The sequence below is a fragment of the Anolis carolinensis genome, unplaced genomic scaffold (genome assembly GCF_035594765.1).
Source record: "Anolis carolinensis isolate JA03-04 unplaced genomic scaffold, rAnoCar3.1.pri scaffold_7, whole genome shotgun sequence".
Classification (NCBI taxonomy): Eukaryota; Metazoa; Chordata; class Lepidosauria; order Squamata; family Dactyloidae; genus Anolis; species Anolis carolinensis.
Window position 1 is genome coordinate 31,862,866 of NW_026943818.1, and position 18,937 is coordinate 31,881,802.

At 29.3% G+C, this 18,937-nt stretch overlaps 2 protein-coding genes across 5 annotated transcripts in view; one reads left to right on the forward strand and one right to left on the reverse strand.

The window, feature by feature from the left end:
* The window catches only part of gipc3 (GIPC PDZ domain containing family member 3), a 23,936-nt gene extending 22,854 nt beyond the window's left edge, over positions 1-1,082 (forward strand). For all 4 annotated transcript variants that reach the window (XM_062959336.1, XM_062959337.1, XM_062959339.1 and 1 more), the window contains one exon: positions 870-1,082. In XM_062959336.1, the coding sequence (XP_062815406.1) occupies positions 870-1,024 (155 nt within the window). In that variant the 3' untranslated portion in view covers positions 1,025-1,082. The remainder of the gene's footprint in view (positions 1-869) is intronic.
* On the reverse strand, positions 1,068-18,663 carry tbxa2r (thromboxane A2 receptor). The gene is made up of 3 exons (XM_062959335.1): positions 18,191-18,663; positions 5,204-6,107; positions 1,068-3,164 (listed from the first exon to the last, which is right to left on the reverse strand). Exons 2-3 carry the CDS (start codon positions 5,990-5,992, stop codon positions 2,895-2,897), a joined length of 1,059 nt encoding a protein of 352 aa, XP_062815405.1. The 5' UTR covers positions 5,993-6,107; positions 18,191-18,663; the 3' UTR covers positions 1,068-2,894.
* Positions 18,664-18,937: the final 274 nt, after the last annotated feature.

Genomic DNA, 18,937 nt, shown 5'->3' on the forward strand with positions numbered 1-18,937 from the left:
CAAACGTATAGGGTCATGGCCTGAGACAATGTATTATTAGCACAGAACAAGATTGGTATTGTATATTACTATATCGTACTATACTACTATACTGTAATGTTATTAATAATAGAGCTATAGAGCTCCAAATGTATAGGGTCGTGGCCTGAAACAATGTATTATACTATTAGTACAGCACAATATTAGCATTGTATATTACTGTATCGTACTATACTACTATACTGTAATGTTATTAATAATAGAGATATAGAGCCCCAAATGTATAGGGTCGTGGCCTGAAACAATGTCTTATACTATTAGTACAGCACAATATTAGCATTGTATATTACTATATTGTACTATACTACTATACTGTAATGTTATTAATAATAGAGATATAGAGATCCAAATGTATAGGGTCATGGCCTGAAACAATGTATTATATTATTAGCATAGCATAAAATTAGCATTGTATATGACTCTATTGTACTAGGCCACTATACTACAATATTATTGGTAATATTACACATAAAAATAATATACAATTATAATAGTGTATTATACTGTATTACATTACAATATTATTGTCGATATTATATGTATATACAATATATACTGTATTACATTACAATATTATTGTCGATATTATATGTATATACAATATATTATATTATTAGCACCATATTAGCATTATAAATTACTCTATTGTACTAGACCACTATACCGTAATATTGCATGTAATATATAATATATAATTTATATTATTATATTGTGTTACGTTATAATATTGTTATCCATATTATATGTGTATACATTGGTACGTGGACCACATCCAGGCCATTGGCCACATCCAAGCCGTGTTCCTCCCGTTTTCTGCCCGCTTTCCGCAGCGTCCACCATGGTGGAGATGGCCAAAGAGCGGCCGGGCTCCGAGGACTTCGCCCGCGGCCTGGACTCTCTCCTGGGCGAGTTCGCCTTCCCGGAGGAGTTCGTGGCCGAGGTCTGGACGGCCATCTGCGAGGCCCGGGAGCCCCCCAAGGAATGAGTGGACGGGTGGCGGGGGTCTCGTCATAAATCATAATAAATCCTTATTTTAAAAGAAACTGGCTGTATTTTGTTATCGTAACACAACGCAACACAATTTGTGCTGGGTCGGGGATCGGGGGAACCCTAGTCCGAAATAGATCCCATTCCCAAGCTTTGCGTCTGGACAGTGAACCATATTTCTATGGAGGCCACATCTGGACCACGAGTCATATCTATATGTAGGCCACATCTGGACAATAGGTCATATTTCTATGGAGACCACATCTGGACCATGAGTCATATCTATATGTAGGCCACATCTGGACAATAGGTCATATTTCTATGGAGACCACACCTGGACCATGAGTCATATCTATATGTAGGCCACATCTGGACAATAGGTCATATTTCTATGGAGACCACACCTGGACCATGAGTCATATCTATATGTAGGCCACATCTGGACAATAGGTCATATTTCTATGGAGACCACATCTGGACCATGAGTCATATCTATATGTAGGCCACATCTGGACAATAGGTCATATTTCTATGGAGACCACACCTGGACCATGAGTCATATCTATATGTAGGCCACATCTGGACAATAGGTCATATTTCTATGGAGACCACATCTGGACCATGAGTCATATCTATATGTAGGCCACATCTGGACAATAGGTCATATTTCTATGGAGACCACATCTGGACCATGAGTCATATCTATATGTAGGCCACATCTGGCCAATAGGTCATATTTCTATGGAGACCACATCAGGTTTGCGGGCCACATCTGGACAATTCGTATCCACTTCACATCTGGACCACGGGACACATCTGGACAACTCTGGACGATAAGCCACATTTTTCGTAGGCCACATCTGGACCATAGGACAACTCTGGACGATAAGCCATATTTTATGTAGGCCACATCTCGACCATGGGCCACATCTGGACAATAGGTCATATTTCTACGTAGCCCACATCTGGACAATAGGCCATATTTGTGTATAGACCACATCTGGACCACAAGCCACCTCTTAGCAATAAGTCCCATTTGTAAGTAGACTACATCTGGACCACGGGACACATCTGGACAATAGGACAACTCTGGATGATAAGCCACATTTTATGTAGGCCACATCTGGACCATGGGCCATATCTGGACAATGGTTCGCATTTGGATGTAGACAATAGGTCATATTTCTATGGAGGCCACATCTGGACCACAGGCCACATCTGGACAATAGGTCATATCTGTGTATAGGCCACATCTGGACAACGAGCCACCTCTTAGCAATAGGTCTCATTTGTAAGTAGGCCACATCTGGACAATTGATATATACGCCACATCTGGACCACTGGTCACATCTGGACCATGGGACAACTCTGGACAAGTCACATTTCTATATAAGCCACATCTGGACCATGGGCTGCCTCTTAATAGATCCTATTTGTATGTAGGCCACATCTGGACAATAGGTCACACTTGTATATAGGTCTCATTTGTAAGCAGGCCACATCTGGACAATACATCTGGACACATCTGGACAATAGGTCACAATTGTATATACGCCACATCCAGACCATGGGTCACATCTTAGTAGGTCCTATTTGTAGGTAAGCCACATCTGGACAACAGGTCACATTTGCATGCATGCCACATCTGGACGATAGGACAACTCTGGACAATAGGTCACGTTCGTATGTAGGTCACATCTTTACCATGAGCCACATTCAGACAATAGGTCAGATTTTCATGCGGGCCACATCTGGACGATAGGACAATTCTGGACAATAGGTCACATTCGTATGTAGGCCACATCTGGACCACGGGCCATATCTGGACAATCGAGAGTGAGCGGTGAACGGAGAGTGTCCGCTCTCTCTCACTGGAGCACCGACTCCTGGGTGAACTTCCGGCGGAGGGAGGGGTTGATGGCGGGGTACAGGGAGACGATGGAGGGCCGGGGCCGGAAGCTGGGGTAGATGCGGCGCAGGACGGCCCGCCGGAAGAGGATGTAGACCCAGGGGTCCAGGATCTGGTTCCAAGTGGCCACCCGCAGGTAGATCAGGAGCAGCTCCTCCGTCCCGCGGGGGATCTGGGGCGGGGACAGGCCGGGTGGAGGGGACCGGAGAGACGTCTGGACGATCAGGATCTGGGGCGGAAACAGAGGGGGAGAGAACGGGGAGATTAGCTGGAACGAATTCGGAGATTTGGGGAGATATAGATCCCCAAATGGATAGGGTCGTGGCCTGAGACAATGTACTATATCATTAGCATTATATATTATTCTATCGTGCTAGACCACTATATTATTATTATTGTTATCATCATCATCATTATAGTGTAGTTTATTATTTTATTATAGTTTTTATTTATTATTTTAACTTCAATTTTATTATAGTTCTTACTTATTATTATAGTTTATTATTATTATTCGGAGGAGACTGTGACTCTGCCTATAACTCAACGATTACAGTTCCAAAGAGATCGAGCTAAGCAAAGACAACGACACTTTTCCCAGAGGCTCAAACATAAGCAAAGAGAATCCAGGTGTGAGAAAAACTGATTTTATTTATTACAATATTTATATCCTGCCCTTCTCACCCAACAGGGGACTCAGGGCGGTTATTATTGTTGTAGTCGTTTTGTTGTTGTTATTTATTATAGTTTCTTATTATTATTTATACTATTGTTATGATTATGATTATTACTATTAGTATGCGCTAAGTAAAGACGACGACACTTTTCCTGGAGGCTGAAACATAAGCAAAGAGAATCCAGGTGTGACAAAATTATTGTTATTATTATTGTAGTTGCGGTTATTTATTATAGTTTATTATTATTATTATTATTATTATTATTATTATTATTATTACTATTATTATGTGCTAAGTAAAGACAACGACACTTTTCCCAGAGGCTGAAACATAAGCAAAGAGAATCCAGGTGTGACAAAATTATTGTTATTATTATTGTAGTTGCGGTTATTTATTATAGTTTATTATTATTATTATTATTACTATTATTATGTGCCAAGTAAAGACAACGACGCTTTTCCCGGAGGCTGAAACATAAGCAAAGAGAAACCGGGTGTGAGAGAAAAATTATTGTTATTATTATTGTTGTTGCGGTTATTTATTATAGTTTATTATTATTATTATTATTGTTACTATTATTATGCACTAAGTAAAGACAACAACACTTTTCCTGGAGGCTGAAACATAAGCAAACGGAATCCGGGTGTGACAAAATTATTGTTATTATTGTTGTTGTTGTGGTTATTTATTATAGTTTATTATTATTATTATTATTATTATTATTATTACTATTATTATGCACTAAGTAAAGACAACAACGCTTTTCCCAGAGGCTGAAACATAAGCAAAGGGAATCCGGGTGTGAGAAAAATTATTGTTATTATTATTGTTGTTGTGGTTATTTATTATAGTTTATTATTATTACTATTACTATTATTATGCGCTAAGTAAAGACAACGACACTTTTCCTGGAGGCTCAAACATAAGCAAAGAGAATCCAGGTGTGACAAAAATTATTGTTATTATTATTGTTGTTGCGGTTATTTATTATAGTATACTATTATTATTACTATTATTATGTGCTAAGTAAAGACAACAACGCTTTTCCCGGAGGCTGAAACATAAGCAAAGAGAATCCGGGTGTGAGAGAAAAATTATTACTATTATTATGTGCTAAGTAAAGACAATGATGCTTTTCCCGGAGGCTGAAACATAAGCAAAGAGAATCCGGGTGTGAGAAAAAAAATTATTATTATTATTGTTGCGGTTATTTATTATAGTATATTATTATTATTACTATTATTATGTGCTAAGTAAAGACAACGACGCTTTTCCCGGAGGCTGAAACATAAGCAAAGAGAATCCGGGTGTGAGAGAAAAATTATTACTATTATTATGTGCTAAGTAAAGACAATGACGCTGTTCCCGGAGGCTGAAACATAAGCAATATTATTGTTGTTGTTGTTGTTGTTTTGTTGGTGGTGTTATTTATTATAGTTTCTTATTATTTATATTATTATTATTATTTACTATTATTATGCGCTAAGTAAAGACAACGACGCTTTTCCCAGAGGCTGAAACATAAGCAAAGAGAATCCGGGTGTGAGAAAAAAAACAATGTCACGGGTAAGAGTTTTTGGTCGAGGCGACTCACCAGCAAGGGGAGCCAGCAGGCACTGGCGATGACCATGATGCCCACCAGCTGGACCATCATCTCCACCTCGCTGTCCCTCCTCCGCTGGGCGGCCTCGGCGTCGTGGTAGACGCGGCAGAGGGTGACCACGCTGACGGTGTTGAGGAGGAACGAGAGGCCGACGCAGACGAGTCCCAGGAGGGCGAAGAGCAGGTTGAAGGCCACGTCCCCGGCGTCGTGGACCAGCGTCAGGAAGCACCACGAGCCGGGGTACTGGAGGGTGTAGTGGCCGAGGCCGAGGAGGGGCAGGAGGCCCAGGAGGAAGCCCGCCGCCCAGACGGCGCCCACCAGGGTCCAGGCCCGGCGCTTGGACAGACCCGCGGAGCGCGAGAAGGGCCGGGTGATGCCCGCGAAGCGCTCGCCGGCCATGGCGGCCCCGAGGAGGAGCGGGCACTGCCCGAAGAAGACCATGGCCAGGCCCATGAAGCGGCAGAGGCGGCACCCGGGGTCGAGGCGGCACCAGTCGAAGCGGACAAAGTGGTACGGCACCACGATGGAGACCGTGACCAGGAGGCCCAGGAAGTCGGTGACCACCAGGCCGCAGAGGAAGACCAGGAACGACGAGCGGGAGCGGCTGTGCCTCTTGCGGGACGAGGACGCCAGCACGCCCAGCGCCAGGAGGTTCGAGCCCAGGCCGGCCGCGCCAAAGGCCGCCGAGAACCACGGCGAGGAGATGGCGGCCGGGGGCTCCTCCGTGGCGTTCGGCCAGCGGAAGCAGGAGCCCGTGTCCGCGGTCGAGTTGTCCCACATCGTGGCCGGATCTCGGCTCGATTTAAAACATCGCGGCCCGGCTGAGGTCAGACTTCGAGCGGCGGATAGTTGCGACGTTGTGTACGGAAGCGTCGGGATCGCCGTCCTCTTCCATCTAGTAAAATATATGAATTTTTTGTGAATTATTTTTTGTGAATATATTTCATGATTATTTTTGTGATTATTTTCTGTGAATTTTTTCATGATTATTTTCATGAATTATTTTCGTGATTATTTTTGTGAATTATTTTCGTGATCATTTTTGTGGATTATTTTTGTGATTATTTTTCGTGAATTTTTTGTGATTATTTTTGTGAATTATTTTCATGATTATTTTTGTGGATTATTTTCATGATTATTTTCGTGATTATTTTTGTGAATTATTTTCATGATTATTTTTGTGGATTATTTTCATGATTATTTTTGTGAATTATTTTCGTGATTATTTTCCGTGAATTTTTTTGTGATTATTTTTGTGGATTATTTTCATGATTATTTTTGTGAATTATTTTCATGATTATTTTTGTGAATTATTTTCATGATTATTTTCCGTGAATTTTTTTGTGATTATTTTTGTGAATTATTTTCATGATTATTTTTGTGGATTATTTTCATGATTATTTTTGTGAATTGTTTTCGTGATTATTTTTTGTGAATTATTTACATGATTATTTTTGTGAATTATTTTCATTATTTTTTGTGATTATTTTTTGTGAATTATTTTCATGATTATTTTTGTGAATTATTTCCATGATTATTTTTGTGAATTATTTTCATTATTATTTTTGTGATTATTTTTGTGAATTATTTTCATGATTATTTTTGTGAATTTTCATGATTATTTTTGTGGATTATTTTCATGATTATTTTTGTGGATTATTTTCATGATTATTTTTGTGAATTATTTTCATGATTATTTTTGTGAATTATTTTCGTGATTATTTTTGAGAATTATTTTCGTGATTATTTTTGTGAATTATTTTTGAGAATTATTTTTGTGAATTATTTTGATTATTTTTGTGAATTGTTTTCGTGATTATTTTTTGTGAATTATTTACATGATTATTTTTGTGAATTGTTTTCGTGATTATTTTTTGTGAATTATTTACATGATTATTTTTGTGAATTATTTTCATTATTTTTTGTGATTATTTTTTGTGAATTATTTTCATGATTATTTTTGTGAATTATTTCCATGATTATTTTTGTGAATTATTTTCATTATTATTTTTGTGATTATTTTTGTGAATTATTTTCGTGAATTATTTTCATGATTATTTTTGTGAATTTTCATGATTATTTTTGTGAATTATTTTCATGATTATTTTTGTGAATTATTTTCATGAATTATTTTCATGATTATTTTTGTAATTATTTTTGTGAATTATTTTCATGATTATTTTTGTGAATTATTTTCGTGATTATTTTTGTGAATTATTTTCATTATTATTTTTGTGAATTATTTTCATTATTATTTTTGTGATTATTTTTTGTGAATTATTTTCATGATTATTTTTGTGGATTATTTTCATGATTATTTTTCGTGAATTTTTTTGTGATTATTTTTCGTGAATTATTTTCATGATTATTTTTGTGGATTATTTTCATTATTATTTTTGTGGATTATTTTCATGATTATGTGAATTGTTTTCATGATTATTTTTGTGAATTGTTTTGTGATTATTTTTGTGAATTGTTTTCGTGATTATTTTTGTGAATTATTTTCATGATTATTTTTGTGGATTATTTTCATGATTATTTTTGTGGATTATTTTCATTATTATTTTTGTGAATTATTTTCATGATTATTTTTGTGGATTATTTTCATGATTATTTTTGTGAATTATTTTCATGATTATTTTTGTGGATTATTTTCATGATTATTTTTGTGGATTATTTTCATGATTATTTTTGTGAATTGTTTTCATGATTATTTTTGTGAATTATTTTCATGATTATTTTTGTGGATTATTTTCATGATTATTTTTGTGAATTATTTTCATTATTATTTTTGTGAATTATTTTCATTATTATTTTTGTGGATTATTTTCATGATTATTTTTGTGAATTATTTTCATGATTATTTTTGTGAATTATTTTCATTATTATTTTTGTGAATTATTTTCATGATTATTTTTGTGATTATTTTTTGTGAATTATTTTCATGATTATTTTTGTGGATTATTTTCATAATTATTTTTGTGAATTATTTTCATGATTATTTTTCGTGAATTTTTTTGTGATTATTTTTGTGAATTATTTTCATGATTATTTTTGTGGATTATTTTCATTATTATTTTTGTGGATTATTTTCATGATTATTTTTGTGAATTGTTTTCGTGATTATTTTTGTGAATTGTTTTCATGATTATTTTTGTGAATTATTTTCATGATTATTTTCCGTGAATTTTTTTGTGATTATTTTTGTGAATTATTTTCATGATTATTTTTGTGGATTATTTTCATTATTATTTTTGTGATTATTTTTTGTGAATTATTTTCATGATTATTTTTGTGGATTATTTTCATGATTATTTTTTGTGAATTATTTTCATGATTATTTTTGTGGATTATTTTCATAATTATTTTTGTGAATTATTTTCATGATTATTTTTCGTGAATTTTTTTGTGATTATTTTTGTGAATTATTTTCATGATTATTTTTGTGAATTATTTTCATGATTATTTTTGTGGATTATTTTCATTATTATTTTTGTGAATTATTTTCATGATTATTTTTGTGAATTATTTTCATGATTATTTTTCGTGAATTTTTTTGTGATTATTTTTGTGAATTATTTTCATGATTATTTTTGTGGATTATTTTCATTATTATTTTTGTGATTATTTTTTGTGAATTATTTTCATGATTATTTTTGTGGATTATTTTCATTATTATTTTTGTGGATTATTTTCATGATTATTTTTGTGAATTGTTTTCGTGATTATTTTTGTGAATTGTTTTCATGATTATTTTTGTGAATTATTTTCATGATTATTTTTCGTGAATTTTTTTGTGATTATTTTTGTGAATTATTTTCATGATTATTTTTGTGGATTATTTTCATTATTATTTTTGTGGATTATTTTCATGATTATTTTTGTGAATTGTTTTCGTGATTATTTTTGTGAATTGTTTTCATGATTATTTTTGTGAATTATTTTCATGATTATTTTCCGTGAATTTTTTTGTGATTATTTTTGTGAATTATTTTCATGATTATTTTTGTGGATTATTTTCATTATTATTTTTGTGATTATTTTTTGTGAATTATTTTCATGATTATTTTTGTGGATTATTTTCATGATTATTTTTTGTGAATTATTTTCATGATTATTTTTGTGGATTATTTTCATAATTATTTTTGTGAATTATTTTCATGATTATTTTTCGTGAATTTTTTTGTGATTATTTTTGTGAATTATTTTCATGATTATTTTTGTGAATTATTTTCATGATTATTTTTGTGAATTATTTTCATGATTATTTTTGTGATTATTTTTTGTGAATTATTTTCATGATTATTTTTGTGGATTATTTTCATAATTATTTTTGTGAATTATTTTCATGATTATTTTTCGTGAATTTTTTTGTGATTATTTTTCGTGAATTATTTTCATGATTATTTTTGTGGATTATTTTCATTATTATTTTTGTGGATTATTTTCATGATTATTTTTGTGAATTGTTTTCGTGATTATTTTTGTGAATTGTTTTCATGATTATTTTTGTGAATTATTTTCATGATTATTTTCCGTGAATTTTTTTGTGATTATTTTTGTGAATTATTTTCATGATTATTTTTGTGGATTATTTTCATTATTATTTTTGTGATTATTTTTTGTGAATTATTTTCATGATTATTTTTGTGGATTATTTTCATGATTATTTTTTGTGAATTATTTTCATGATTATTTTTGTGGATTATTTTCATAATTATTTTTGTGAATTATTTTCATGATTATTTTTCGTGAATTTTTTTGTGATTATTTTTGTGAATTATTTTCATGATTATTTTTGTGAATTATTTTCATGATTATTTTTGTGGATTATTTTCATTATTATTTTTGTGAATTATTTTCATGATTATTTTTGTGAATTATTTTCATGATTATTTTTCGTGAATTTTTTTGTGATTATTTTTGTGAATTATTTTCATGATTATTTTTGTGGATTATTTTCATTATTATTTTTGTGATTATTTTTTGTGAATTATTTTCATGATTATTTTTGTGGATTATTTTCATTATTATTTTTGTGGATTATTTTCATGATTATTTTTGTGAATTGTTTTCGTGATTATTTTTGTGAATTATTTTCATGATTATTTTTGTGAATTATTTTCATGATTATTTTTCGTGAATTTTTTTGTGATTATTTTTGTGAATTATTTTCATGATTATTTTTGTGAATTATTTTCATGATTATTTTTGTGGATTATTTTCATTATTATTTTTGTGGATTATTTTCATGATTATTTTTGTGAATTATTTTCATGATTATTTTTCGTGAATTTTTTTGTGATTATTTTTGTGAATTATTTTCATGATTATTTTTGTGAATTATTTTCATGATTATTTTTGTGGATTATTTTCATTATTATTTTTGTGGATTATTTTCATGATTATTTTTGTGAATTATTTTCATGATTATTTTTCGTGAATTTTTTTGTGATTATTTTTGTGAATTATTTTCATGATTATTTTTGTGAATTATTTTCATGATTATTTTTGTGAATTATTTTCATGATTATTTTTGTGGATTATTTTCATGATTATTTTTGTGAATTATTTTCATGATTATTTTTGTGAATTATTTTCATGATTATATTTGTGAATTATTTTCATGATTATTTTTGTGATTATTTTTTGTGAATTATTTTCATGATTATTTTTGTGATTATTTTCGTGAATTATTTTCATGATTATTTTCGTGAATTATTTTCATGATTATTTTTGTGAATTATTTTCATGATTATTTTCATGATTATTTTCATGATTATTTTTGTGATTATTTTTTGTGAATTATTTTCATGATTATTTTTGTGGATTATTTTCATGATTATTTTTGTGATTATTTTTTGTGAATTATTTTCATGATTATTTTCGTGAATTATTTTCATGATTATTTTTGTGAATTATTTTCATGATTATTTTTGTGAATAATTTTCGTGATTATTTTTGTGAATTATTTTCATGATTATTTTTTGTGAATTATTTTCATGATTATTTTCGTGAATTATTTTTTGTGAATTATTTTCGTGATTATTTTCGTGATTATTTTTGTGAATTATTTTCATGATTATTTTTGTGAATTATTTTCATGATTATTTTTGTGAATTATTTTCATGATTATTTTTGTGATTATTTTTTGTGAATTATTTTCATGATTATTTTTGTGGATTATTTTCATGATTATTTTCGTGATTATTTTTTGTGAATTATTTTCATGATTATTTTTGTGAATTATTTTCATGATTATTTTCGTGAATTATTTTCATTATTATTTTTGTGAATTATTTTCATGATTATTTTCGTGATTATTTTCATGATTATTTTCATGATTATTTTTGTGAATTATTTTCATGATTATTTTTGTGATTATTTTTGTGAATTATTTTCATGATTATTTTTGTGAATTATTTTCATGATTATTTTTGTGAATTATTTTCATGATTATTTTTGTGAATTATTTTCATGATTATTTTTGTGATTATTTTCGTGAATTATTTTCATTATTATTTTTGTGAATATTTTTTGTGAATTATTTTCATTATTATTTTTGTGATTATTTTCATGATTATTTTTGTGGATTATTTTCATGATTATTTTTGTGAATATTTTTTGTAAATTATTTTCATGATTATTTTTGTGATTATTTTCATGATTATTTTTGTGGATTATTTTCATGATTATTTTTGTGAATTATTTTCATGATTATTTTTGTGAATTATTTTCATGATTATTTTCGTGATTATTTTTTGTGAATTATTTTCATGATTATATTTGTGAATTATTTTCATGATTATTTTTGTGAATTATTTTCATGATTATATTTGTGAATTATTTTCATGATTATTTTTGTGATTATTTTCATGATTATTTTTGTGAATATTTTTTGTAAATTATTTTCATTATTATTTTTGTGATTATTTTCATGATTATTTTTGTGGATTATTTTCATGATTATTTTTGTGAATTATTTTCATGATTATTTTTGTGAATTATTTTCATGATTATTTTCGTGATTATTTTTTGTGAATTATTTTCATGATTATATTTGTGAATTATTTTCATGATTATTTTTGTGAATTATTTTCATGATTATATTTGTGAATTATTTTCATGATTATTTTTGTGATTATTTTCATGATTATTTTCATGATTATTTTTGTGGATTATTTTCATGATTATTTTTGTGAATTATTTTCATGATTATTTTTGTGAATATTTTTTGTAAATTATTTTCATTATTATTTTCGTGATTATTTTTGTGATTATTTTCATGATTATTTTTGTGGATTATTTTCATGATTATTTTTGTGAATTATTTTCATGATTATTTTTGTGAATTATTTTCATGATTATTTTTGTGGATTATTTTCATGATTATTTTTGTGGATTATTTTCATGATTATTTTTGTGAATTATTTTCATGATTATTTTTGCGGATTATTTTCATGATTATTTTTGTGAATTATTTTCATGATTATTTTTGTGGATTATTTTCATGATTATTTTTGTGAATTATTTTCATTTTTGTGAATTATTTTCATGATTATTTTTGTGGATTATTTTCATGATTAATACTTAGAAACGTAATAATAGTAATAATATAATAAATATAGTATATAATAAAAAAAGAAAAATAAATGAATATTTATAAGAAAATGTAATAATATATAATAAATAATTATATATTTTCCTATATGTATTTGTATAATTTATTATATTATAATATATACCATTATACTATTATACTGTCATATAATATAACAGCAAAATATTATAATAATTTATCATATTATATATTATTATTGTTATATTTTCCTATAAATATAGTGATTAATACTATAGTATAATAGTATTATTATACTATAGTATTAAACACTATATTTACAGGAAAATATAATAATAATAATAATATGATAAATTATTATAATATAATATAATATTTTCCTATTAGATGGACATGGTCGGATGGACATCTGTCGGGAGGGTTTGGGTGGTGTCTTCCAAACGAGGAAAGGGCTGGACTAGATGGCCTTTGGTCAACCCTTTTCCCACTCTTATTATAACCGCGTTAATGGAGCTCAATGGGGTTTGTTAAACAGGATTGACAGGACGGGAGACACAATCTGATCCTTCCCGACAGATGGCCATTCAGTCTCATATATACATATATATAGATAGATAGATAGATAGATAGATAGATATGTTCCTGGAGAAAATGGGATATAGAAGCAGAGACTCCTAAAGGCCATCCAGTCCAGCCTTGTTCTGCCAGGAAGAATGACACTATATATATATATATATATATATACACACACACACACACACACTAGCTGTGCCCGGCCACGCGTTGCTGTGGCAAAGTGGTGGTGGTATTGGTTAAAAATTGTTGTGTAATTTTTATTTGACATTATTTACAATTTTTTATTAATTTTATTGTAAGTTATATTTTTATGTATTATATTTTATTATTTTCTTGTATTATTTTTAGTTATTTTCTGTTATTTTAGTATTTTATTGTATCAATTTTTAGTGTTTTTAATTATTTTTTATTGGGTTGCTAGGAGACCAAGTGGGAGGAGCTTAGCCTTCTAACTGGCAGCAATTGGATAAAAGCAATTATTCCTCTCTCTCTAATTAGGACTTTATTTTTCTTTTCTTTTTTTTGTATCAACCTAGAGGCGTGGATGATGGGTTGTGTTGTCAAATTTCGAGGTTGGGGGGCCTGTACTTTTGTTGTTTTGTGGGTCGCCGTGATACCATCACTCTTTTATATATATAGAAGATATTTCATTATTTTCATGTATTATTTTTAGTTATTTTCTGTTATTTTAGTATTTTATTGTATCAATTTCTTAGTGTTTTTAATTATTTTTTATTGGGTTGCTAGGAGACCAAGTTGGAGGAGCTTAGCCTTCTAACTGGCAGCACTTGGATAAAAGCAATTATTGCTCTCCCTCTAATTAGGACTTTATTTTTCTTTTCTTTTTGTTGTATCAACCTAGAGGCGTGGATGATGGGTTGTGTTGTCAAATTTCGAGGTTGGGGGGCCTGTAGTTTTGTTGTTTTGTGGGTCGCCGTGATACCATCACTCTTTTATATATATATATATATATATATATATATATATATATATATATATAAAAAATACAATACAATACAATATATAATAAATATATAATAATAAAATATAATGATATTATTAAATATAGTAATTTAATAAAAATAAAATAAAATATTATTAAAATAATAATATATAATAAAATAATAAAAAATAAAATATTAAAATAATAATATATAATAACATATCATTAAAATAATATATAATATAATAATAATAAAAAGTAACATAATCTATATATATAAAAGAGTGATGGCATCACGGCAGCGGACAAAACAACAAAAGTAAACACCCCACAACCTCGAAAATTGACAGCACAACCCCTCATCCACGCCTCTAGGTTGATACAACAAAAAGAAAAGAAAAATAAAGTCCTAATTAGAGGGAGAGGAATAATTGTTTTTATCCAGTTAGAAGGCTAAGCTCCGCTCACTTGGTCTCCTAGCAACCCACTCAGCCCAGGGGACCCTTTACCTTAATTACCACCAATTCCTCAATACTTTATTTCCCAGACCACCAGACTTTGCCGCTAAGCTCCGCTCACTTGGTCTCCTAGCAACCCACTCAGCCCAGGGGACCCTTTACCTTAATTACCACCAATTCCTCAATACTTTATTTCCCAGACCACCAGACTTTGCCGCTAAGCTCCGCTCACTTGGTCTCCTAGCAACCCACTCAGCCCAGGGGACCCTTTACCTTAATTACCACCAATTCCTCAATACTTTATTTCCCAGACCACCAGACTTTGCCGCTAAGCTCCGCTCACTTGGTCTCCTAGCAACCCACTCAGCCCAGGGGACCCTTTACCTTAATTACCACCAATTCCTCAATACTTTATTTCCCAGACCACCAGACTTTGCCGCTAAGCTCCGCTCACTTGGTCTCCTAGCAACCCACTCAGCCCAGGGGACCCTTTACCTTAATTACCACCAATTCCTCAATACTTTATTTCCCAGACCACCAGACTTTGCCGCTAAGCTCCGCTCACTTGGTCTCCTAGCAACCCACTCAGCCCAGGGGACCCTTTACCTTAATTACCACCAATTCCTCAATACTTTATTTCCCAGACCACCAGACTTTGCCGCTAAGCTCCGCTCACTTGGTCTCCTAGCAACCCACTCAGCCCAGGGGACCCTTTACCTTAATTACCACCAATTCCTCAATACTTTATTTCCCAGACCACCAGACTTTGCCGCTAAGCTCCGCTCACTTGGTCTCCTAGCAACCCACTCAGCCCAGGGGACCCTTTACCTTAATTACCACCAATTCCTCAATACTTTATTTCCCAGACCACCAGACTTTGCCGCTAAGCTCCGCTCACTTGGTCTCCTAGCAACCCACTCAGCCCAGGGGACCCTTTACCTTAATTACCACCAATTCCTCAATACTTTATTTCCCAGACCACCAGACTTTGCCGCTAAGCTCCGCTCACTTGGTCTCCTAGCAACCCACTCAGACCACCAGACTTCGCCACAGCAATGCGTGGCCGGGCACAGCTAGTTATTTTAATATTTTAATGTTATTATGGTGCCATTATTCCTGAGCTTTTCGGAGCAGAGATGCTCGACTGGCCCTGATTTTTTATGATCGATGATGTGCCGAGTTTTCTTGCTTTGACGGGAAGCCAAGGGACGGATTCGGGATGCCCAAATTTGGGGAAACGGGCCCAGGAATCGCCATCCGTCTCACCACATCCATCCCGATCCGTGGCTCCGGTCCCAGGTTCGGATCTTGGCCTTTTCGAGCTTCCCAAAAGCATTGCCCAGAGTTGTTAAATTGGGACAATTTAAACACTGACTTTTTCAAAACACACAACGCGGAAACGGCCCTAAAGTTTTGCTCCAAGTCCTGAATTTTTAGACAATTCCCAAGTCTTAAGTATTTAAAACTATGTTTGACGGATGGGACTTGGAAAGTGTTTTGTTTTCGTTCCGTGACATGTTTAGACCCGATTTAAATCCCAAATAATAATATTTGGACTCCAAAAATTAATGTTTCGGCTCAAAAAGGGAAATATTTTAAAACAACAGAGTTCCCGATGTGAAAAATAAATCAATCACTATACTTATAGGAAAATAATAATAAAAATAATAAAATATTATACTATTAATATATAACAATACATTATTATAGTTTTATAATATAATAAAATATATCATTAATAACATAATGTATTATTATATTATAATAATATAATAGGCTATAATAGAATATTATATTATTAATATATAACAATGTATTATATTATAATAATATAATATAATAATATGGTATAATAATATATTATATTATTAATATATAACATAATGTATTATATTATAATAATAAAATAGAATATTATATTAATATACAACATAATGCATATATAACAATACATTATTATAGTTTTATAATATAATAAAATATATCATTAATAACATAATGTATTATTATATTATAATAATATAATAGGATATAATAGAATATTATATTAATATATAACAATGTATTATATTATTATAATAAAATAGAATATTATATTAATATACAACATAATGCAATATTATATTATAATAATATAACGTAATGTATTATTATATTATAATAATATAATATAATAATATGGTATAATAAAATATATTATTAATATATAACATATGTTATTTATATATAATGTAGTGAATTATATTATAATAATATAACATAATATTATATCATGTAAAATATATTATATTGATATATAAAATAATATTATTATAATATAGTATAATATCATGATATAATAAATATATTACTATATAAAAAGATATTATAATATAGTATATCATGATATAATATTATTACTGTATAAAACATATCATATGATATATTACTATACTATATAATATAATAACATAATCATGATATAAAATATTACATAAAATAATATATTATAATAATATGCATTATAACATAGTATATCATATGATAATATATTACTATACTATATAATATAGTATAATAATATAATCATATGAATATTATAATAATATATAACATAGTATATCATGATAATAATATATTACTATACTATATAATATAGTATTATAATATAATCATATGATATAAAATATTATGTAAAATATATTATATAATAATAATATTATATTATTTTAATGTTTTCCTATTATATGCATTTACATAATAATTTATTAATAACTATATTTATAGGACAAAATAATAATAATAAGTTATAATGGAAAATACTTGAGAACATATTATTATATGGATATATTAATAACTATATTTTTAGGACAAAATAATAATAATAATAAGTTATAATGGAAAATACTTGAGAACATATTATTATATGGATATGTCATAGTAATATACTATAGTATTAATAACTATATTTATAGGACAAAATAATAATAATAATAATGTTATAATGGAAAATACTTGAGAACATATTATTATGGATATATTAATAACTATATTTTTAGGACAAAATAATAATAATAATAATAAGTTATAATGGAAAATACTTGAGAACATATTATTATATGGATATGTCATAGTAATATACTATAGTATTAATAACTATATTTTTAGGACAAAATAATAATAATAATAAGTTATAATGGAAAATACTTGAGAACATATTATTATATGGATATGTCATAGTAATATACTATAGTATTAATAACTATATTTTTAGGACAAAATAATAATAAGTTATAATGGAAAATACTTGAGAACATATAATTATACGGATATATTAAAATAATAATAGTTATAATAATAGAATATATTAGGAAAATGGTTGAGACTATATTATTATATGGATATATAATTAATAATACTAATAATAATAATTCAGGACCTACTTTGCCAAGTCCGGGCTGGTGGGAACCGTCTGCCGTGGGATTTCTCATCCGTCTGCCGGGAAAAATAGAAAGTGAAAAAGGGGAAAAAAAAGAGGAAAAGAAGGAGGGATTTGGAGGAAAGGGGAGGAAATGGCTTCCCCATTGGCTCATCCTCATTCCAAAGCCCTGAGTGGCAAAAGGGAGCCCCAAAGGGCATCTAGTCCAACCCCATTCAGTCATAAAGAGATATACTGAAGCCTATAGAGTCCGATGGGACCCTCAAAGGGCATCTAGTCCAACCCCAAAGCCTGCCTGGAGTGGGAAGGACAGGCCGGTAATACATAATAATAATAATTTTATTATTATTATTATTATTATTATTAATATTATTATTATTATAATATTAAATTATTATACTATATTATATTAAACTAAAATATTACTATTAAATTATTACACTATATTACCATATTAAATTATCATACTATGTTATATTATATTACTATTAAATTATTATATATTATATAATATATTACTATTAAATTATTACACTATATTACCATATTATCATACTATATTATTACACTATATTAAATTATTATTATTACATTATACTATATCCTTATTATACTGTTTTATCAAACTATATTATCATTATATTAAATTAAAATACAATATATTACTATTAAATTATTACACTATATTACCATATTAAATTATCATACTATATTATATTATTACACTAAATTATTATTATTACATTATACT

Bases quoted from the DNA above. Each gene is read 5' to 3' on its own strand.
- tbxa2r (XM_062959335.1), bottom strand. From the start codon at position 5,992: ATGTGGGACAACTCGACCGCGGACACGGGCTCCTGCTTCCGCTGGCCG. The intron at 3,165-5,203 runs GTGAGTCGCCTC...TTTCCGCCCCAG, and splicing joins CCTGCTGGCTCCCCTTGCTG to ATCCTGATCGTCCAGACGTC.